The sequence below is a fragment of the Stigmatopora argus genome, chromosome 22 (assembly GCF_051989625.1).
Source record: "Stigmatopora argus isolate UIUO_Sarg chromosome 22, RoL_Sarg_1.0, whole genome shotgun sequence".
In the NCBI taxonomy this organism is placed as follows: Eukaryota; Metazoa; Chordata; class Actinopteri; order Syngnathiformes; family Syngnathidae; genus Stigmatopora; species Stigmatopora argus.
The window spans coordinates 820,922-845,770 of NC_135408.1; the positions used below are offsets into that span (position 1 = coordinate 820,922).

At 42.5% G+C, this 24,849-nt stretch overlaps 2 protein-coding genes across 2 annotated transcripts in view; both read left to right on the forward strand.

Annotated features, from left to right (window-relative positions):
• Positions 1-8,148, forward strand: part of wwc1 (WW and C2 domain containing 1) — a 50,133-nt gene extending 41,985 nt beyond the window's left edge. Inside the window, exons 17-22 of the mRNA XM_077591424.1 lie at positions 39-228; positions 317-487; positions 567-659; positions 1,484-1,714; positions 1,820-1,938; positions 5,367-8,148. Of these exons, the coding sequence (XP_077447550.1) occupies positions 39-228; positions 317-487; positions 567-659; positions 1,484-1,714; positions 1,820-1,938; positions 5,367-5,433 (871 nt within the window). The 3' untranslated portion in view covers positions 5,434-8,148. The remainder of the gene's footprint in view (positions 1-38; positions 229-316; positions 488-566; positions 660-1,483; positions 1,715-1,819; positions 1,939-5,366) is intronic.
• Positions 8,149-12,323: 4,175 nt separating this feature from the next.
• The window catches only part of rars1 (arginyl-tRNA synthetase 1), a 61,510-nt gene continuing 48,984 nt past the window's right edge, over positions 12,324-24,849 (forward strand). The window contains exon 1 of the mRNA XM_077591670.1: positions 12,324-12,495. Within this exon, the coding sequence (XP_077447796.1) occupies positions 12,334-12,495 (162 nt within the window). The 5' untranslated portion in view covers positions 12,324-12,333. The remainder of the gene's footprint in view (positions 12,496-24,849) is intronic.

The window sequence follows — 24,849 nt, forward strand, 5'->3', positions numbered from 1 at the left end:
CCTTTTTTACTAACTGTATGTGTGACCGTCACTCTCAGGCGTGGTGATCTGCTGGAGCAGTTTAACGATGAGGAAGAACTTTGTACTTCGGCGACAGAGCCCCTGGAGGAAGGAGACTTGTTCTATGTTGACGCTGCGCAATGGGAGGCAGAGGAGGAGCAGCGAGAAGATGAAGATGATGAGCAGAGGGAGACAGACATCCCTCCCCAAGACCCTATTAAAGAAATGGTAAAAAAGTAGAGAAATACAGTGACTTTTGAACAATCAGCTACCTATATTTTATTTGAGGAACTCACTACGTTTGTGCTTGGCTAAGGTCAACAAGGAGACCAGTGTGGAAGGCTTATCTTCATCCAGTCACCACTCAGTGGTTAGGCCCAAAGAACGACGTGCCAAACTGCCACAGCAGCATACCTTCATGAGGGGCAACGCCATCATTCGCTCCAAGACATTCTCACCCGGACCGCAGAGCCAGTATATTTGCAGGGTAAAAAGCAATTCACTAAGCCAACGTTAACATTTGGGGCTAATGCACGGCTGCGCTCTTTCATCTGCCTTTTTTACAGATCAACCGTAGTGACAGCGACAGCTCCACACTATCCAAGAAGTCTCCGTTTGTGCGAAACGCCTCAGAGAGACGCAGCATGCGGATGAAGAAGGTACATAACAGAACTAACCTAACTTACAATCAGTCGATCAAATATATGTGTGTGTGTGTGTGTGTGTGTGTATATGTATATATGTATATATATATATTTCAGCAACACGCTTATTTATTCATGTATTTATCTATTAACCCACTTATTACCTATCTATTTATGTCTAAAATGCCTTTCCTATTTCTGCATCCTCACCCCCTTGCTACTGTGACAACGAAATTTCCCGAATACGGGATGAATAAAGTTATCCAATCCAATCCAAAAACATCAGATCAGTAGAGAACACATTTTTCATGTCATATTTAACCCCATATGGAAACCTATCATATGTACTTGAGAAATGTGTGATGTCCCTGATAAAACTGATGTATTGTATAAATGATACAAATTTATGAGAAATTAATTTTAAATTTGGTAATTACTTCAACATTTGAATTAATGTTAAATATTTTTGCTATTATAGTTTATGCACATGTGATTCAAGGCACAATGAGAGAGATGCCTGATCATATCAAATCGCTATCCATGATAAACACTTCCTACCAAGGACATAGGACAACTTGTCATATTCCTAGGTCTTGTGTCATACGGTTTGTGTTCATCACTGTATTCATTCAATCATTCATTCATTTTCTGAACCGCTTTATCCTCACTAGGGTCACGGGGGGTGCTGGACCCTATCCCAGCTGACTTCGGGACAGAGGTCGGGGACACCCTGGTTCTTCTGCCATTTTGTGACAAAAATAATCCATTGCCCCAAAAAAGAAAATATACAATATCCATGATACCGGATGGCATACAAACTAAAGGTGTTTGTCCTCAAGCCCCCAGTGCAAGTGAAAGGTCTGGATGGCTTGCTGTGCACTTCGCTGGACCTCGAACTGGACCTGCAGCTTTCCCGCACTCGCCAGTCGCGGCTGGCTCAGGAGCTGCATGTGCTGCGTGAACTAAATGCGCAGCTGGAGATGGCGCGGCAGCAGGGTCGGCGCGAGCTTCCCGCGTGGGTTCGGAAAAATGAACGCTTTTGCTTTCTTCTCAAGCACGCTGAAAAACAGGTATACCCCTTTTCCGCTACTCTTACCAGAATGTTCCAGTGAATGCTCAAACAGCTTTGCACACGCTCAGGGCTCACACACTAACCTTGCTGTGTTGCCGGGCAGACTCATGAGGAACAGCTCCATGAGAAGCGGATTGAGAAAATGATGAGGGCGGCGGCGAAGGACGTCCACAAGATAAGGGGCCGCAGCCGTAAGGAAGTCCCCGAGATGCACACCTTTAGGTAAGGTGTCATGGCTATGAAAGGCAAAAAATAATTATATATATATATATATATATATATATATATATACACACATATATATACCGTATTTTCACGACTATATGGCGCACCACATTTAAAGGCGCATTGTCAGTAACGAGTGCTATTTCTGTATTTGACACACAAGACGCATCACATTTAAAGGCACACCGCTCCGCATTACCACTAGATGGTGCTGCGCTAAAGGGGATGTCAACAAAACAGTCAGATAGGTCAGCCAAACTTTATTAATAGATTACAAATCAGCTTTCTGACAACTCCATTCACTCCCAACATGAATAATTTTCATTATTTTCTCCGAGGTTTAAGTATTAGTATTTTCGTGACACAGCAATAGCATAATAACTCACGTTGAACAGGTGGGCATCTCACCAAAGTCGTCATTAATCGAATCAGTAATTTCTGCCTTCCTGAAAGCTCGGACCACAGTTGAAACTTCCACTGGGAACGACGACGAACATAGAATTAATGTGCTAGATCGATCGATTATATATCTCAGCATTCACCGCGCACCGGAAAGAGAGTCTGGGGCTGCTTGCCGTAGTTGCCAGAGCTGTTGCGGCTCAATATTTATCCATATATTATATATATACCGTATTTTCACGACTATTTGGCGCATCGTATTTTACGCCGCAGTGTCAGTAACGAGTGCTATTTCTGTATTTTAGACACACAAAGCACGCACCATTTCATTAGACGCATATATATTATATATTATATACGGATGAACATCGAAACGCAATAGCGCTGGGTACCGGAAGCAGCTTATTTCCGGGTTCCGGTGCGCAGTGACTGCTGGGAAATATAGTTCTTGCGCGCAACGCCCACACGCTAAAAACACGCTTTAAAAAGGCAACGGAAGCAAAACTGAGTTCAGTAGTGCTTTATTTGGACATTTTACGATTTACTCAAGTCACCATCACCTTCAAATAAGTAAGAAGCCCGGCGCTGCCTGCCACTTTTCGTGAAGCTGTGTTCGCCAGCGATCGTCCACTGCTCCCACGCCGCTCGTAACTTTGATTTGAAAGCCCGGTTGATGCCAATGTCCAGCGGCTGTAATTCTTTGGTCAAGCCTCCGGGAATGACGGCAAGCTCTGAGTTCATTTTCATGATCTGGTTTTTAACCGTTGCTGTGAGATGAGCAGGCTGGAGTTGCAAATCAAAACAGACGGTGAGCCGTGAAAAAATCCATCTGGTCGCTTGACATATACGTCACGTAACCAGTCTCGCATTTTCTCCTCATCCATCCAGCCCTTTGGATTCACCTTCACGATGACGACGGCTGGAAACTTTTCTTTCGGCGGAGTCTTTCGCTTGAAGATCACCATTGGTGGTAGCTTCTGCCCATTAGCATGGCAAGCGAGAACGACAGTAAAAGCCGACTTCTCGTGCCCCGTTGTTCGTACAGTGTGGTTCGTCGGGGTGTCGAAAGTCAGCGGCACCTCGTCCATGTTGGTAATGTGGTTTGGCTGTATAAGTTTGTCGGCAATCAGCTCGGAGCAGTAGGTGCCGCTCGGCGCCGCCGCGAGCGCTCCCGCTCGCCGCCGCTTGGCGCTCACACAGGACGCTCTGCATTATAAGGCGGCCTGTCTATTTTGGAGAATTTTTTTGACTTACATGCGCGCCTTATAATCGTGAAAATACGGTAAATATATATACCGTATTTTCACGACTATTCGGCGCATCGTATTTTTAGCCGCAATTTCAGTAACGAGTGCTATTTCTGTATTTTAAACACACAAAGCACGCACCGTTTTTTAGACGCATATATATTATATATGGATGAACATCGAAACGCAATAGCGCTGGCTACCGGAAGCAGCCTATTTCCGGGTTCCGGTGCGCAGTGACTGCTGGGAAATATAGTTCTTGCACGCTACACCCACATGCTAAAAACACGTTTTTAAAAAGGCAAAGGAAGCAAAACTGAGTTCGGTTGTACTTTATTTAGACATTTTACAACTTACTCGCGTCATCATCACCCACAAATCCATCAAAGTCCTCATTTTCTGTGTCCGAATTAAACAATTGCCCAAATGAGTCTTCCAAAACACCAGGTCCAGCGTTTGTAGTCCTCAAGCCTCCGGGAATGACGGCAAGCTCCGAGTTAATGTATATATATATATATATATATATATATATATATATATAGTTCGCAGTCTACCTTTGAATGCTCCGTTGACGCCAACATCTAGCGGCAGGATTTCTTTTGTAAATACAGCCGAAATGATCATACTGGGTGTATTGAAGAACTGGGTGTATTAAGAACTCGATATCCTAGCAGTCACTGCGCAGTACTTTATCTACGGGAAATAGTAGAGTCTGGGGCGGCTCCGCGTAGTTGTCTATATATATAGTTCATAGTCTAGCTTTGAATGCTCTGTTGACGCCAACATTTCTTTTGTAAATATAGCCGAAATGACGTCGAGCACCAAATTAGTGTGCTCGCGCGACATCATACTGGGTGTATTAAAGAACTGGGTGTATTAAGAACTCAATATCCCAGCAGTCACTGCGCAGTACTTTATCTACGGGAAATAGTAGAGTCTGGGGCGGCTTGGCGTAGTTGTCTATATATATAGTTCATAGTCTAGCTTTGAATGCTCTGTTGATGCCAACATTTCTTTTGTAAATATAGCCGAAATGACGTCGAGCACCAAATTGGTGTGCTCACGCGACATCATACTGGGTGTATTAAAGAACTGGGTGTATTAAGAACTCGATATCCCAGCAGTCACTGCGCAGTACTTTATCTACGGGAAATAGTAGAGTCTGGGGCGGCTTGGCGTAGTTGTCTATATATATAGTTCATAGTCTAGCTTTGAATGCTCTGTTGATGCCAACATTTATTTTGTAAATATAGCCGAAATGACGTCGAGCACCAAATTAGTGTGCTCGCGCGACATCATACTGGGTGTATTAAAGAACTGGGTGTATTAAGAACTCGATATCCCAGCAGTCACTGCGCAGTACTTTATCTACGGGAAATAGTAGAGTCGGGGGCTGCTTGCCGTAGTTGTCCTATCGACTGATTTATTTGATTTTATCGTGATAACAATTTTAGTATTGGTCCATATATAAAGCGCACTGGATTATAAGGCGCCCCGTCTATTTTGGAGAAAATTTAAGACTTTTATGTGCGCCTTATATATATATTTATATATATATATATATATATATATATATATATATATATATAGTTTGCAGTCTAGCTTTGAATGCTCTGTTGACGCCAACATCTAGCGGCAGGAGTTCTTTTGTAAATCCACCCTATTAAATGACGGCAGCCGCTGTCAATTGGTTGACAAAAGAACTGTATATCCCAGCAGTCACTGCGCACTACTTTTTCTACTTTTGCTCAAACTGTCTCGCCTGCTGCGTATTTACAGAGAGAAGATGGCGTTCTTCACACGAGCCAAGACCACCATCCCCGACCTGCCGGCTGATGACGTCTAGCCAAGCATTTCAAAAAGTCTTAATTCCCCTCACGCAAGTGAATTAAAAAATAACGTTCTATAAAGAATTTGATATCATACACACAAAATCAACATTGCCATGACCACTCAGCATTGTTTAGCCTTTGTACATACAGTGAGAACACTGCTCGAGGTTTTTGTTTTGTGTTTTCTGTTACTAACACACACCTAAAACCATTCCAGCACAAATATCAAAATTCAAATCAGCCATGGTACTGAAGCAACAAATGACGACTGCATCATATGGAGAATATGAAGGAGGTATGATTTGAATCTTCTGTTATAAAGCTCTTTTATTTTAAGGTCGGGTGGGGACTACCAGTCCCAGCATGCATTGCTGTGAGTAGCCACACATCCTTTCTTAAAAGTAGATAATTTCTCACACAATATTTTCCATTTTGATCACTGCCAGCAGAAGAAATTGTTTATAAATTGCTGTTTGTGGGCATTACTGATGTAGAGGTTCACTCGCCTGACTTAGGTGTGGGCAGGCGCAGGATTGATTCCCGCTGGTGGCGGTATGATTGTGAGTGCAGATGGTCGTTTCCTACGACTGACTGGCGACCAGTCTAGGGTGTAGTCTGCCTTTCGCCCCAAGTCAGCTGGGATAGGCTCCAGCAAAACCTGTAACCCTTACAAGGATGTGTGGTATGGAAGATGGATGAATGTTTGTGTCTTATTGACAGCACTGATGTTTGTCGTCATGTCTTTTGCCTTCAATGTGACTCAACACAAACATGCTCTCACATAGGTAGGAAATTAGGTATTGTTCACTATAGTAGAATCAGTGGTCATTTACTAAATGTGACCAGTGTAGCAATGCTGAGGAGGAAAAACAACATGCTGGAACCAACACCCTTTTTTGGGTAGCATGAATATGAATATTGCAATTGTATTTGGAAAGCCAGTCAACACCAGCCAATGGAGCCCACCCGCACGTTGCTCTTTATCCTTATAGGCTGTTGGATTATTGAACTTGACGTAACTGGATGAATTTGTTTTTGCATTTATAACTGGACCATTGAGCCACACGAATACAACAAAGAATCATATAATACAATTGTATGTAGTGTTGGACATTTTTGCAGAATTTCCATGAAAAGTTAAGGTGGAATGTTTTGAAAATATTCAAAATTGTAAACTTGATGAAAAGCAACTGGGATGTACCAATACATTGAGGCTAAATTAATGTAATTGTGGTGTAAAATGGTAAATGAATAGTACTTAGAGGGCATTACAATACCTGTTTTTATTTTCACTTCCATGTCCATAATTCAAGTTTTTGTTTTTAAAACAGGGCACAAAATCTCTCAAGTAACGGCTAGCAACTCTGGAAAAAAATCGTCATTTGGAGCACTTTAAATTTGATGAATTCCTAGTAATTGAGATGTCATAGAAATTTGAAACCCTTGTTGTTGTTCATAATTAATTATGCAATCTAAGTATATTGGTGCGACCACCAAAACTATATTTTTCTTCCTAAAAAAATCATGATGGAACACTGATCTCTCAGTTTATAATAAATAGAGACTAGACTGAAGAAATTACAGTATAGTGTAAACATCTGATGAGAGGAGACTTGGGCTCACTCATTTTGTAATCATCTCCCCTTGTAACATTTTTTTGGTTTTGCTGGAATGTCTATTTACAGAAGTACCTGCTTGCTAGGTAAAAATACTTGGATACTTTCAATTGACTGTATTGCTCAAATTACACAGAGCAGCTTGACCCAGAAATTTTGTCTGATGGCAAAGATCCTTCATCTTGCCAGCAATGATTCCAGTTGCTGTTGATGTCGTTCCACTTGTCCATATATTTGTTGTCTTTAATTAGTTTGTGTGTTATACAGCGAGAAATTTCACCTAATGTGCTTTCGTATCTCCATGATCGAAAAAGAAAACACAAATTGTCTTTAAAAAGCTATACTACAATACAAATGACAGTGCTTTAGGGCTGTTTTCCTTTTGCTGAAAGTGGATCAATTCTTAACACAGCTTCACAATAAAAGAGGGTGTGCATACTTAGGCACCAAATTTCAGTTGCTTAGTTTCTCCCCGTCTTAATTTTTTTGTCTAGTTTATTTCTAAATAGATCAGCGAAAAATGGTATTACAACCAGGGTGTGTAGAATTTTGTCTAATTTGAAAATGAGAAGAGCGGATTATGATATGTTTTATGAAAAATTTATACGCAGGATTTTTTTTTTATGTGAACATTTTGTCAAGTGAATGTAATCATGATCCATTCAATTGGTTTTCTTTTCACACAAAGATGAAGGAATGTAGTCATTACCATGCGAATGTTGAAAAAGAAGTCAAACAATGTCATGACAAATGATCTAATTCATGTTTGGTAGTTGTGAGATCCCTACTGATGAATCAGTTTGTGTAAAGCTAATGAGGGTGATGATGTGTGTGTGTGCTGGTGTGTGCGTGTGCGCGTGTATGTATATTTTCATGTATGTGAGAGAGAGATTAGGAAGCAACCAGCATGTATTTATTGCACTTTTGTGATTGGGGTGTACTTTTCCTGTTTCTTTTTCTTCCTTTTTTTTCTCTCTCCTCAAATGTTCCGAAAAGCTGTGAATTGAATTCTCAGACACTGTACTGTCGGCCAGAATTGTAAATTTTTCACCAGCACAAAATACACCACTTTTGTAGTTTCACAACAAATAAAATGTTACCTTTATATTTGAATGGTCTGGTTATGTTGTTGCTGATGTTTTAAAATTAACAGAGCCGTTTGTTTCTGGGATACAGGCCCCCACCTGTATTTTATACAAGATTTTTGTAAGTACAGTACGTACTAGGAATAGAAAATGCAAGCAATGGATATAACTTTGTATCTTGAAATGTGTATTCATTTTCACCCATTCATTTTCTGAAGCTCTTATCCTCACAAGGGTCACAGGGGGTGGAGCCTATCCCAGCTGACTTCGGGCACCAGGCAGGGGACACCCTTAATAGGTGGCCATCCAATCGCAGGGGCCCCGGTGACCCGCGTCCGGGCGAGGGAAGACGTTTTCCAATTATGTTTTTCATCGTAAGAGGTCTTCTGAGTCATGCTTTGTCTGGTCCCTCACCTCAGACCAGTTTGCCATGGGTGACCCTGCTATCGGACGTTTGATCGCCGGACGTTTGTTCGCCCGAATGTTTGGTAGAACGGACGTTTGGTAGAACGGACGTTTGGTAGAACGGGTTCAAACATGACGGAGAGTTTACTGTAGAAACCAGCTCTCAAAATTATATTCATGAGAGAGAGTTTAATATCTAAATACTGTTGAAACCAGCTCTCAAAATTATATTCATGAGAGAGAGTTTAATATCTAAATATTGTTGAAACCAGCTCTCAAAATTATATTCATGAGAGTGTAATATCCAAATATCAACTGTTGAAACCAGCTCTCAAAATTATATTCATGAGAGAGAGTGTAATATCTAAACATCTACTGTTGAAACCAGCTCTCAAAATTATATTCATGAGAGTTTAATATCTAAATATCTACTGTTGATTCCAGTGGTGGTCCGTGCATTTTCTCGTAGCGCCTTCAACGAATCAATCCAACCCTCAAAAACATTTATGGCTATAAAACCTCTACTACAGCTACAGCTGCGACACATAAAAATAATCAATACATCAATGTACAAAAATAGGGTAAAATCCACTTCCCCGCAGCATTTAATGATTAAATACAAATACTGGAGCTTTTCAGACATTACAACCGGGCCAGGGGGTGATTTTCCCGGGAAAAGACCACGATGAAAGTCAATGGCGTACCGGCAAACATTGCCCGAAAATGGGGTAAAATCCAGCCGAAAACAGCATTTATTGATTAAATACAAATATGGGAGCTTTTTAGACATCAAAACCGGGCCCGGAGTATCATTTCCCCGGGAAAAAGACAGTGATGAAGGTCGATACGTCCATACGCGAAATGGCAAAAAATGCACTAAAATGGGGTAAAATCCACTTCCTAGCAGCATTTATTGATTAAATACAAATACTGGAGCTTTTCAGACATTACAACTGGGCCAAGGGGGTGATTTCCCCGGGAAAAGACAGCGATGGACGTCAATGGCGAAACGGCAAAAATTGCACTAAAATGGGGTGAAATCCATTTCCTAGTAGCATTTAGTGATTAAATACAAACACTGGAGCTTTTCAGATATCAGAACCGGGCCCACAACTGAAATATTATTTAGGAACATAGCTACATTTTACTCACCAAAAATCATTTTTAACTACACAATATCCATCCTCCTTTCTTTCTTTCTTCTTTTCTATCGCCATCGAAGCCAATGCTGAAAGTCGAGCCTGTCCTGTCGTATTTCTGGCATAGTCCGTCTTGAAAATGGCTTTAAATCAACACAACAATGTTTGCTTGTGCTTCTAGCTCCAGATACAGTTTGGTAGCTCTGGCTAATCACTAGCCAATCATAGTTGGTGAAAGCGATGACGTATGCCTATGCCTGCGAGAAGGGAATGATGTATCCCTATGCCTGCGACAAGGCATTGTGGTGTTGCCAACTCGAAATCTGATCGGTTAAAGCAACAGTCTTATCGATGCTTGTTTAATGCAGCAGAGCCTGCAGAACTGATTGTGAAGGCCTTGAGGCAGATTTCTGACCCTGGCAACAAATAATGGCTGAAATGTGATTGGTTAAATGCTTCAATATGAAAATACACATCTGGAAGCAGTGCAACCAGGGGGGAAAGCAATGAAAGGAAGCTAACAGACAATTTGGAATTATTTAATAAGTATTGATGGACAAAATATAATATATGATTCAGATATTTCTTAGGCCAGCATAGAAGGCCCTGACGACCCGCCACTGTTACAGCATAACATTGTGATATCCAACAAAGGATTTACAACAAAGGAATATCGTAGGCAGAATAGACAACAACTACAATTTCTCTTAACGTGTGCGCCTTCTGACTGGACAATTAAGAGCTGCGAAGGCCTTAACAAATTGTTGCACGCATCTTTCAAGTCCACTACAAGTCTCAACTGAGAGCACGTCCTTCCCAACAACCCTCTGTGTTGGTCACATGATCACTCTTTCAAGTCGTGACGTCATTTCTAAACTCAAAATTGCACTTCACGGTTTACATGATGAGAAATATAAAAAGAAAATGAGCAAAATACACATATAACTCAAAACATTGTATGAACACTATACACAAAAAAATCATTGGAACACATACATGGGCACAGCCACTCAGGGACAGCTACAAAAAGCATTTCATCACTTCAACCTACTGCCCTCTGGCAGGTGCTACAGGGCCATAACAGCCAAGTCAAACAGGCTCAAGGACAGTTTCTTCCCAAGAGCATCAACATACTCAACTTGAGTTCTGCACCTGGGACCTAATCAAGACTTATTGCTAGCCACTTTAGTCACTTTGTACCACTTATCCATGATGTACCGCTTATCAATGTTGACTACGACTTAGAGTACTTGTTTACTATGTTGACTACTTATTTATCTATTACTTATTTATTGATTATTTATTTATCATTAGTATATATTGATTATCTATGTGTTTGTTTGTTTGTTGTTGAGTCCATAGACTCAGCGAGTGGTGCACTCTCAACCACTTGGCGCTGAACGTCTCCAAAACAATGGAACTCATCGTGGACTTCAGACGGAACAAGGCTTCTCCGCTCTGCTGATCTCACTTGAGCTACTTATTCATTCTTTCATTCATTTTCTGAACCGCTTTATCCTCACTAAGTTCGTGGGGGTGCTGGAGCCTATCCCAGCTGACTTCGGGCCAGAAGCGGGGGGCACCCTGAATCGGTGGCCAGCCAATCGCAGGGCACGAGGAGACGGACAACCATTCACTCTCACACCCATACCTAGGGGCAATTTAGAGTGCCCAATCAGCCTACCATGCATGTCTTTGGAATGTGGGAGGAAACCAGAGTACCTGGAGAAAACCCCCACAGGCCAGGGGAGAAGATGCAGACTCCACACAGGTGGACTGACCTGGATTTGAACCCAGAACCCCTGAGCTGTGAGGCCAACCACTAAAGCTGCTGGGCTGCATTGCTTATTTATTCATTACTTATTTATTGATTATTTATTTTTCAGTTTGTTTATTGTTGTTAGTTGTACACTTTGTGGTGAATGCTTTAAATCTCCTTATGTATACTTATAATGACAATAAAAGCATTCAATTAAATTCAAATTCATTTCATTCAGTTCAATTCAACAGTAACTTACCTGGTGGCCCGGTGGGGCGAGTGGTTAGCGCGTGGGCCCCATAGTGGGACACCAGGGTTCAAATCCAGGTCGCTCCACCTGTGTGGAGTTTTCATGTTTCCGGGCCTGTGTGGGTTTTTGCCGGGTACTCCGGTTTCCTCCCACATTCCAAAGACATGCACGGTAGGTTGATTGGACACTCTAAATTGGCCTTATGTATGAGTGTGAGCGTGAATGGTTGTTTGTTTGTCTCCTTGTGCCCTGTGATTGGCTGGTCACCAATTCAAGGTGTCCCCCGCCTCTGGCCTGAAGTCAGCTGGAATAGGCTCCAGCACCCTCCGCGACCCTAGTGAGATAAAGCGGTTCAGAAAATTAGATGAGTAACTTAGCTATGAATCAGAATGGATGTTAAATTCAGGTTATAATAATTCAAAGTATGCAGTTAATTTATTTATTTCTAACGATTATGAAAACCAATTTTTTTTAAAAACCGCTCAAGAATTGGGCAGGTTGTAGCTATTTCAAAGTGACAAAAATAGAACGTTTCTGACGCAAGATGGCATATAAGTGATGACGCTTGACTCTATTGATTTGAAGTGTGCATCAGACGTCTACTTCATTTTGGATACAATGTATATGATTCTCCTCCCTTTCACGGAAGTAAAGCGGAAAATGTTATCACGTGCTTCCTTTTTGCCACTGTTAGTGAGTTTGTTTCATCAGCCACGCGACTACAGTCCTAGTAAACTTGATTTCGGAGGTCTTTCACTACCACTGTGCTTCGAAATGGACGGAGCCTGTGTAACTAACTACACGACGCGGCTGCAGAAGCAGGTGAGGCCCGGCTGGGACAAAAAAAATAGCTCAAATCTGGCTCAATAGGTCCACGAATGATAGGCTAAATCGCTCGTCGCAGGTTTGACAGAAGCCAGCATGGTCATTTTTATAATCGCAACAATTTAAGTTAAGTGGCATGCGAGTCAACATTTCTTATGTGCTTTTATATCCCTTATATTTTCCATTTAACGTGAAAATACAATGTGTTGATGTCGGACTTGCTTAAGCTCAATTTTTGAGTGCGCTTTGACGACTTTCCAAATTTCCTCTTTAAAGTTAGTACCTGTCTTAAAAGTTTCTGCGAATATTCGTACGTAATGTTGAGGAAGAGCACTCTATCTTCCTTCTCGGGTTCGATTAATTTCGGATGTGGAAGATGTAGGTTGTCCAAATACAGGCTGGAGGCGATGAACAGTGACTTCGAAGCTTTCATTACAGAATATTCTGGGCACAGGTGAACCACAGACAAGGCTGTTGTCCACAAATGCACCGAGACAGACAACTTACATTCACCTTTATTCTCTCAAAAGGGTGGAACCGAAACCGAACAGGGATGGGATTTTCCCTTACTTAATACATTCATACAGTAAGCTATTTGTTATGAACCGGCAAATAGAAGATAACGACAATGTTGCAGGTCTTCAAGGACACATCTGGCTACAGGACAGAGCTCTACTAAGGGACTCATGGAGTCATGACAAGAAACAGGCAAAATACAGTGGTACCTCGACCTACGATCAGCTCTACCTATGACATGCTCGAGATACGATGAACATTTTGATCGAATAATTCGCCCTAGATACGATCAAAATTTCGAGTTGCGATCAAGCCAGGTGGCCATGGCACTGTCTTTTTGTGTCTCTTTCATGTATAAAATATATCTACGAGCACTAGGCTGAGAGAGACTTTGAAACAGCAGCCCCCGCTGCACATGATGAACTCGTTGTAATGGATGATATCATGTTGCTTGGAAATTCCTTGGGGCTGGAGGTTAACGAGGCAGATGTTAATGACCTCATCGCCGAGCACCACGAAGAACTCATGACACAGGATTTAATCGAGCTCCAGGAGAGTGAACATTTGTTGCCGGAACTCAGTAGCGAGGAGGCGGTGGAAGAGGCGGGGCCGGCCCCTGGCTACAAAAGATATCAAAGACATGGTCGCGAAGTGGCAAGAGTTTTCGGATTTTGTAGAAAAAAGGTACCCTGGCAAGTGGTCGCGCGTTATCGTATTGTGATGACATTTGTGCGTGTCATTTTCAAAATATTTTGAAGGGTAGGCAAAAACAAACAACTCTTGATGCGTTCGTTTTGAAGACTCCGGCTGAATGTCCGGGTGGGGTCAACCCATAGAACCAAGGTAAAAAAGATTAAAACAAAATTAGAATTCAGTTTTGTGTGAAGTTACATTAAACGTTAAGTGTCTGTATATATTTATCCAAGTTAATTTAAATTTGTTTGTTCAAGTGAGTTGCCGTGTATGAAGTCCCCCCGACACCCCCCCCCCCCCACCTGCTTCTACGAATGTGTATGCCCGTCTGTGTATCCTCCGCGCCTAATTTAATAGTTCTATTAACACATTTTAGTATATTAAACCATTCGTTATTTATTATTTTGTCAATATATGGCAAATTAGAACAAATAAAAATGTTTTTCCAATCCAATATCCTGTTTTTGGTGTTTTTTCAGAGGGTTGGAACAAATTAATTAGTTTTTAGTTCATTTCAATGGGAAACGTTCGCTCAAGTTACAAAAAGCTCGACATACGATCTCAGTCCCGGAACGGATTAAGATCGTATGTCGAGGTACCACTGTACACATTTCAATATGAGACACACTTCAATCCCCCTTTCGGACTCAAAAGAGTCCGACACCTGAAATATAATTAAAGAAAGACACCAGCGGCATCATCGTCTGGAAAAGGTTGCATATGGTTCATGGAACTAGTAAGGGGAAGCATTTTGGCCATCATATAGGGTGGAGGATCATTAATATCCTTTTTTTCAATGGTGGTAGTAATTAAACGCTCACATAGGGATCAGATACAAGGAATACAACAACAACAACCACACAAAATTAAAATAGCAGAAAAATAGCAGTGGAGATAAGGGCCATAGTTATCAAGGCTTTGTATTTGCCGAAGACATTAAAAGCACTATCCCACATAGAGGTGCAATCCCTGAGTGGGATTTCATCTCAACAGACAAGGACTGCAACTTTTTCAAGGTGACGGTCAGAGATCCATGCTGTGTTATTGGGAATCACTGTACAACATTGATCACCAAACATGGAGCAAATACCTTGCCGTTCTGCGAGGATCATGTCCACCGCCATGTTGTTCTGGAGAGTCATCAAAGAGGTGGCAGCCAATTGTTCATGGACAGCTTCAAAGCCATCCCTGGTGTAATTATCCAGACGCTGTTGGTTAATTAATGTGCTCCACGTTTTTATTGGGGGTGACAGGAAAAATGGCAGAGATCAAGGGAAGGTTCTCAAATCCTGTGCCTATTTGATTACAGACGCTCCCCTACTTACGAACGAGTTAGGTTCCGAGCGATTGTTCATAAGTTGAATTTGTTCGTAAGTTGATTTAGTGCTTTATTTTGTATTATAATTTATGTTTAAGGCCTATATAAGTATATTGAAGGTTTATATAAGTGCATTTGGATGTTTAAGGCTTGTATAAGTAACACACATTGGTTTGTACTGAAAAAAACATTTAATAAAATGGAGAGAATACATACAGTACTGTATACATACATTAGAGAGAGAGAGAGAGATTTACTAGAAACTGGCCAAAAGAAGCTATCTAATGACGATTGCAGTTTTCTTTTTTTCATCATAAATGATGCGGTAGCACTGTATGGCATCATTCAATTGATTTGCAAACTTTCGGCCAAGAGTTTATACTCAATTTCCTCATGGGGACATGCGTTTCTTCCTCCTCCTCATCCTCGGCACGTTGCTGAGCCTCAAACTCCATGAGGTCTTGGTTACTCAATTCCTTCCCATGGGACTCAAGCAATTCCTCGAAGTCCTCCTCCTGCAGGTCAATCTCGAGTTTGTCACTTAGGCCGACAAGAGTGTTGAGAATTTCTTTATTGATGCCCTCCTGATCAATGCCACGGGAGTCGTTGACGAACTGAGGGCATAGAGGCCTCCACACGGCGTTGAGGTTGACCTCGGTAACCTCACGCCATGATGCATCAATGTTTTTTACGCAGTTAAGGATGTTATCGGACTTCCAGTAGCTCCGTAAGGTCATCTCGGGGTCAGAATCCACTGCTTTCAAGGCCATCCTGTACGTCCGTCGGGTGTAATATTTCTTGAAATTGGCGATAACGCCCTGGTCCATCGGCTGCAGAAGTGAAGTTGTATTTGGCGGCAGGTACACAACTTTACATCAGGATGAAAATCATCCAAGTGCGGGGGGGTGGGGGGGTTGGGCAGGGGCATTGTCCAGCACCAGCAGGATCTTGAATGGAATTCCATCTTCCCGGCAATACAACTTCAATGCTGGGATGAAATGGTGGAAGAACCAGTCCTCAAATACAGCGAGTGTCGCCCATGCCTTCTTGTTTGACATCCATATAACGGGGAGAGAGCTTTTCGTCACATTCTTCAAGGCTCGAGGGTTAGCTGCCTGGTAAACTAGCAGCGGCTTCAGCTTGTAGCTCCCTTCAGCATTCGCCCCAAGCATTAAGGTTAGGCGGTCTTTAGCCGTTTTATATCCGGGCATCGTCTTCTCCTCACGGCTAATGTAGGTGTTCTCTGGCATTTTCTTCCAAAAAAGACCCGTTTCGTCGACATTGAAGATCTGCTTAGCCGAATAGCCACCCTCCTCAATGATCTCAACACTTGGGGGGAATCGTTGGGCAGCCTCTTTGTCCGCGGATGCTGCCTCTGCGGACACGGACACATGGTGGAGATAAGCCCTCTTCTTGAAACGGGAAAGCCACCTGTGGCTGGCAGAAAACGTTACTTCGGCAGCGCTTTCCCCAGCCTTAGCCTTGACATCCTCAAAGATAGATTTGTTCTTCTCCTGAATGAGCATAAGGCTCAGAGGAATACGCCGCTGCTGTTGATACTCGAGCCAAATGGTGAGAAGTTTCTCCATCTCCTATGATTTTCCCTCTTCTTTTGCTAATGTTGGGAATTTTATCTTTAAATTAATATAAACTCAAGTTAGTAATCTGACTCCAATTTATGACCTTACCCAACTGCCACTCATCCAACAATATGCGCGCTCGTTCTGCAATAGAAAGGTATCAGGAAGCCGACATTTTCACACGAGTGGATTTATTCCCAACACACAAATCTAATACATACACCTAGGTCTCGGGTCCCTCTCAGCACAGCTCTGTACACCTCTGTTGCCACCAGCAGACGTACTACTTGATCCGAGTTTCCCAGTAATGAGTTATACTACACAATATGCAAAGGCACAGCAACAAAGGCATCCTGGCATTATTCTATTGGCTATGTGTATACTGCAGTTAACTTTAGCTTGCTCATTGGTCTTTCTTCCCCTGCGGAATCGCTTGCTGGCTCCTGTTTGTAGTTTTCCGCTCCACCAACTGGCTCTGGCTCATCTGCAAACATTCCACTCTTGCACCCCCCACACATCCTGTTGTGTCTCACCAGTCTCACACTCAACACTTTACAGTCTCACACACTCAACACTTTACAGTCTCACACACTCATACACAGGATGTAGCAGCATCTAATGAACTACTTTAAGCTCAAACTTTTATATTCCTTTACTAATGATCGTCGATTGCATCGGCACTGAACTTTTCACATGTTCCATTATCCGATCTTTCTGTTTATAAATGGTACTGACGGTCGAACGATTCAAGTTGTATGCCCGTGCAACGCTCACCATTTTCTCGCCCGCATCAAGCTTCTTTATTATTGCCACTTTCGTTTCAAATGAAATGGCATGCCTCTTCCTTGCACTACCACCCTCACTAGAAGCCTTTCGCTTTTCACCAAACATATTGAATAATGGATGCACGAGATATTTAATGATAAAAATGAAAAAGGTTCTTTGCGCACTGGAGATACGTCACGCACTTGCGCAACTTACGCACTGCAACGAACTGGGCAGAGGAAGGTGGATGCTGGGTGAGCTCTCACAGCGGCAGGTGTCGGTATTAGCGGCGGAAAGAAGCACTACTCGGAAAAAGGCGCACAATACAAAATCGAACTTACGAACATTTTTCGACATAAACGCAATTTGCAGACATGTTCGTATGTACCGTTGTTCATAACTCGAATGTTCGTAAGTAGGGGAGCTTCTGTACTAAGTTTGTAATCATCCGGAACACCACAGGGTATGCCTATAGCATCTATATAAATGGGGGAATTAAAGAATGGGTGATTAGGGTCGCTAATAGAGCGGCGGTGACGGATTGCTACAGTTTGTTGTGTTACTTTTAGGAGATTAGTATGAATGGCTAGTGGAGTGACGACGATTGGATAAATAGCAGACACCAGAGCACAAGTCAAGGCTTCCGATCCATCAGACCGAGTAGTCACCAGAAAAGTCCAGCAGTGTTGTTGGGGAATCATTCCAACTTTTGTTTGATGTGGTAGAGTGGATGAATCTTTATAAAAACAGGTAGCATTCAGAGAGACTTTGCCGGCATAGAAGATCGGTATTGGGGCAGTTGCTGGAGACAAAGGATGAATAGTATCCCATTCGGTACACGGCTCGGGTGGAATGTCTCTAGACATGACTGGGAGAATGCATGACATGTTTGCAGGTGTATCCAAGGGAGGGGATATTAGGAACATAACGAGGCGTGCTACCATACACACTCGACAATCGGCTTCAGGGTACACTGCACTGGCTGATGCTGCTCTTTCCATCCATGAATTGCTACCAATTGAACTCACCCCCGACGCTACCCCCAGGACATCTGCTATGGACATATCTTGAGTAAACTAGGCGCGGACTCTTGCTTTGACCTTCAACTAATTGCCCTGGCCTATGTTCTTGTGCGGCCCATGGGAATCTCTGACAAACGCGAATAAGAGTAAAGTCTACATTTGAAGCATATGGGGTTAGCAAGAAATCTATACAACCTAAGGCGATGGGGAACTGCTGTCAATGCCAATATGTCAGCTCTTTGCGCTGACAGAGCCTGAAATTCTTTCGGCCTAGACTTCTTCAAAACCTGTTTCTGTGGATCAGGCTACAGCAAATCCAGATTGTAGGCCATCATTGCCTTTGAAGCAGCATCCGTCTGTAAAAACAATCAAGTCAGGGTTGTTAAGAGGTGTCTCATACAGTTCGTTTCGGAGGGAGTTTTCTTTCGTAGTTCTTTCTACACAACAATGCGGTTCTCCTTCAAGTAGACCTTCAGCCATGTTCACCCCTTCATGAGTAAAGAGAATATGTGGTTTTGTTAAAATTGATTAAATTTTTCTCTGTCTTCCTCCAGTCATGGTGAAAGCTTGACTTGTGACGTATTGGACTGTACTGTGTGATGTTCGCACTGTCAGCGGGTGATGAAGAACAATGTGAGATGTTTTCTGAATCACTGGCTAGGGCAGATGCAAAAGAAGCACAAATAAGATGTCTTTCATATTTTTCTAATGGAGTGGATGCGTACAGACAAACTTGTCGACCTCCAACTTCCCCCTTCTGATAAAGGGCAGCAGAAACACTGCTGACCTTTTCAAGATAGAATATTTATACATTTGTAATCGGGAATTGCAAGAGCTGCAGCACTGGAAAGATGTTGTTTCAAGGAAATAAAGGATGTATCTGCTTCCGTGGTCCAAGAAAGAGTATTGGAAAGGTTTCGCATACCTTGAGCATTAACCATCTGCCGGAGTGGATGGGTGAATTCAGCAAAATCAGGAACATGATGTCTGGAGTAGTTGCAGAGAAGAAAAGCCAGCATGGATTTGACATTTGTTGGTTTAAGATATGGAGAATATCATCTTTGTGAGAGGGCGACATCCCAGAGCCATGGCGTGAAATTAGGCGAACGAGAAAGGAAATGTGGACGTGCAATCTGAATCTTGGATTTGGAACACTTCAAACCAACAGAGGCCAAATGAGAAAGCAAGGACCAGGTGGCTTCAAGGCAACAGGTTTCAGATGGAGCAGCCAGCAAAAGGTCATCCACATATTGTACCAGGAGAACACCAGGGGGCAGTACAAGTGGAGACAGTAACTGGCTGAGACTGTCGTTGAAGAGTCCAAGTGAAAGCACAAAGCCTTAAGGCAGATGGTTGTAAGAATAACCTGCACCATTCCAAGTAAAAGCGAAAAATTGTTTCATCCAAGGATGGAGTGGTATGCAAAAGAAAGCATTAGCCAAGTCAATGCAACTGAAATGAGTGTGGGCAGATGTAATTTGAGACAATGAGTGGGGGTTTGGGACAGGTAAAGTGGGAGTCAAGACGGCCGCATTTATCGCGCGTAAGTCATGGACCATGCAAAATTTTCCAGTGCCTTTCTTTTCAATGGGTAAAATGGGCGTATTATAGTCAGAGCCCTGAATTTCACATAGCACTCCTGCTTTGAGCTGACCCTGAATTGTTTCTGAAATGCCAATCATCCCAGCCTCTTTTACAGAGTATTGGGGAACATACACTTGTCATGGTTTCATTTGAAATGCAATAGGAGAGACATTGCATAAACCAACATCAGTGAGATCCGTGGACCACACTGATGTGGGAAGGGAGTCAAGAAGTTGACCAGCATAATTGCAGTCAGTAGTTTCACGTCCATGGTGTCGATTCCAGAATCTGGTGTTTCAAAGCAGAGGTGGGTAGAAATGTGTTAGATTGAATCCAATAAGCGTCAAGTGACGGGGAATAGAGCAGTCGAGAGTGAACTTAAACTTGCCAATCAGTTGTCTGTGTACATGCAAGGACAAACAGACCCAGATCCTTCGCTGTGTGCTTGGGCGAGACCATCAAGGAGACGTGGGTGGCAAGGAGGCATAGAAGGATCCGGAGGATCCGCCATCATGTACCTCTTGAGTTGTTCAAGAGTCAGAGACACCGAAAAGGCGACACCCGTTTTGCCTGCAAATAGATCTCCCATGTCCAATTCCCATGTGTAATCGATTGTCTGAAATGCCTCACCATAAAGCTCATCTCCCAATCTGTCATAGTACAGAGTGCAATGCATACAATCAGAAACCATATAAGATCTGAGGTTGCGAACCCAAGGTGACCAGAGAGTCCAAAAGTGTTAAACCTCGAGCCAGCCATTGGAGTCAACATCAACTCTAGCCCAGTCGTGTGCGGTCGATTGGTCGCCGGTTTTTTGGTTGCCCCGACCGCGACAACGGGCAACCAAAAGACCGGCGAGCAAAAGACCGGCCACCAAAAGACCGGCCACCAAAAGACCGGCCACCAAAAGACCGGCCACCAAAAGACCGGCCACCAAAAGACCGGCCACCAAAAGACCGGCCACCAAAAGACCGGCCACCAAAAGACCGGCCACCAAAAGACCGGCCACCAAAAGACCGGCCACCAAAAGACCGGCCACCAAAAGACCGGCGACCAAAAGACCGGCGACAAAACAAGGTAAAACAACACGGTCTACGCATCAATAAAAGCCAACAATGGCCATGAGCAGTTTCACTGAGCCGACATGAGTGTATGAGTTTGTATGTACATGAGTTGTCCCCTTAGGAAAGTACGTCCGACAGGGACTTCGCAAGTTCTCCAACAAAAAAACAATAAAAGTCCGGGAAATTTGGGCCATTTCTTTAGCCTAATAATTAATAGGGCATTAAGTATGACTAAATAGTAATTCACCGTTTGTATTTAGGGAATTTGAGCAACGATTTAAATGGTAATTATCACTTACCTTCCGGGGGGGCAAACAGCCAACCCGGCCGGGAGAATTGTATAAAAATGTAAAACAAAATTAGAAGTAAGGTTAGATTAAACTTATTTTTGAGTGTGTCTGCATCGTAATCCAAGTTCATTTAAATTTGTTTGTTATATTACGATTCACCGGTGCAAAAAGTCTCCCCCGCCCCCCTGTATGTCCCTCTCTCTCTACCCTCTGCGAAATCCGTCTAATTTTAGTTCTATTAAACACATTTTAGTAATATTAAACCACTAGTTGTGTTACTTTGTTAATAGACGGCGAATTAGAAGAAATAAAACATTTTTTTCCAATCCAATATCTGGTTTTTGGTGTTTTTTCAGAGGGTTAGAACGAATTAATTTGTTTTTAGTTCATTTCAATGGGAAATGTTTGTTCGAGTTACGAGAATATCGACTTACGAGCTCAGTCCCGGAACGAATTAAGCTTGTATCTCGAGGTACCACTGTATTGGCCAATTTTTCGGCTAATTCTTTAATGGCAGCGGTCACTCCACTAGTCAGGGTTTCTGCAACTGAATTCATGTTTGATGTCTGTTGTGAGCGCGCGAGAGCCCGTCGATCATCTACTTCGAGTCGGCCAGCAGTTATATTAAGCAGCGGAGCTTGAATTTCATTCAAAGATTTTCTGACATCATGGTAGGGTGAAGGCATAAATGGGTTAAATGGAGATACCGCCGAAAACCGTTTCTCCTTCGAGTAAGGAGGCGGCGAGGAGGGCAAATCGGGCGGGGATGGCACCAGACAAACACTATCTTCTTTAACCGCCACACGAGACAACTTCAACGCACATCCCATAGCTATCATTCTCGCATTCGCTTTCATTTCCACAACTTTCTTAGCATTATGTCTCACTCTTTTACCTCTTGTGGACAACCTGTTAGTTTTTTCCACTGCTAATCTCAAAGCTTCCGCTCTCCTAACACAAGCCATTTCAGTTTCTTTCATTAATGTCACTAAACATGCAGTTGAAAACATAGGTGGAAACCAGCCGTCCCCACAACACTTATACATCCATTCCGTCAATCGTTCTCTCATACTCTCACGTTCCTTTTTTAGGCAAACCTCCGACACAAACGTCACAGGCATGCTTAACCTGTTCGCTCAACAACACTTGCTCAGGATGGTTAGGAATCTGCCGCAAATCAAACCAATTACTGTTCCTGTCAAACTCTCCCATTTTGTTTTCAATTATCTGTATTTGTATTATTCTTTCAAAAGTTCTTGAACGTATTATCACAAAGGTACTTGATTTAAAACAAATAAGAAGTACCCGATCCTCAATTTACCAAAAGCACTCGATCCTATTTAATCTTCAATAGTACTTGATTAAACCTAAACAGAAGTACTAGAGCCAAAATTTATCAAAAGCATTCGAACCCTTAACTTATCAAAAATCCTCGATCCGTTATTTACCAAAATTCACAGACGTCTTATCTTGTTTCTGTAAAACGAATTAGAGGAAGCAAACAGAGATAGCCATGATGAGTTTTTCCTAACTTCAGCTGAAGGAGTTGGTCAGAGTAGCCAGCGCCAGGAGATGTCTATCCTCCAGCCTGACCAGTTTGAATCCCTGCCTGCTTCCCACAGATCCGCTCGCTTTATTGACAAAGATCACGTGACATAGAAACGGGTGTTGATACAAATTTTAGGTGGGAAAATGTGAACAAAGAAATCGGCGTGTCATGGTAGATGACGCCGTGACCGGATGTTTCGCCGACGGACGTTTGGCCGACGGACAGTTCGCCGAACGGACGTTTCGCCGAATCGGGATTCGCGCGCTCGCCCCACCCCCGGATCCGAAACGGGATTCGCGCGCTCGCCCCACCCCCGGATCGTGTGTGTACATGTTTGTCAACCTGGGCCCGCGGGCCATACGGCCCGTTACAGATAACATTCATTTAGGAATAACAAGGGCATGTACTGTCCCCCGCTGGACATATTTCTAAATACAAGTATGTACTACAATGTGCTGCCATTTTTTTATGTTTTTTGTTTTATCCTTGCGTTTAAAGTAGTAGACATTTGGACACGCATTGTAATTTATCAAAGCTGGGGATTGATGTCTGACTGAGAAAAAACAACACTAGAAGACTTATGTGAAATTCTAAGTGCCTTGGACAGACTAGAGGGCTTAGAGAACAATACCTGAAAATGCCATGGAACCAATGTTCCCTCTAATTTTTTGTTTGTCTGGGCAGAAAGACAACCTCCCTGAGCACATTGAGTACCGTTGTGAGCAACATAATCATTGCTCGCTATGGGCACACACCAGTATCACACCTGCCATAAGCAGGTAATAAAATGTAATGATTAATATCTATGAATGGGCGGCCCGGCGGATGAGTGGTTTGCGCGTCGGCCTCACAGCTAAAAAAAAATAAAATAAATAGAAAAAATAAATAAATAAATGGGATTTTATTTTGTGCGCTCCATATGATTTGCTGTGCGCAGAGAAGACGAGAGTGGTGCGCAATTGTGCACGCGCGCAGCTTAGAGGGAACATTGCATGGAACACACTTTTACTTCTAGTTTAATTTTAAATAATTTCCCATTATTTTAGGAAATATATATTCAAAATGATTTGCTGAGAACCTTAATTCAAAGATTAATCTCAACATTTTGTATGCTGGTGTAAGTTTTCTGGAGTAGGATTTTTAAATTTACAATTTCATTACAGTAGTACTTACTGTTACTACTACTTTATTTTCTCTATTTCTTCTGTCACGTACTGTTCTGCGTGATCTCCAAATGGCTACTCCTTTAAACGCAAGGATAAAATATAAAAAAATGGCAGCACATTGTAGTACGTACTTGTATTTAGAAATATGTCAAGCGGGGCGGCAGTACATGCCCTTGTTATTCCTAAATGAATGTTATCTGTAACGGGCCGTATTTGGCCCGCGGGCCGAGGTTGAAAAACATGTACACACATGATCCAGGGGCGGGGCGAGCGCGCGAATCCCGTTTCGGCGAACTGTTGGTCGGCGAAACGTCTTTCGGCGAATCGTCCGAGTACCGATGACGCGCCCCTAACTCATAGGCGCGCCCCTAACTCATAGGCGTCACGGACGGAAATTTCCACTAGACTGCAAAATTCTATTCTAGTGACTACACTAAATAACCCAATTGACTAATAAAAGTAAAAGAATACATTCCATACTCCATAGTCAATCTAACAAAATATTGAAATCAACATAGGAAACTGTAATTTTAGCATTTTGTTATCCATGAATAAATATGTATCTAAAAATTCTAATGCGATAAATTGAGGGGTTGTGAATTTCTTTTATTTATATATATATATATATATATTGCTGTCAGTGAACATTTTCTTTGTTCCACAGTTTTTTTTCAGTAGCTTAAATATGAATATGTGACCAACAGTGATAAACCACTAATCGGTTTTTAAATGGGAATGCTGTCATTGACAATTCTTTGCTGCCAATGATGGCGATAGACAGTCAATCCAATTTGACTATGATGG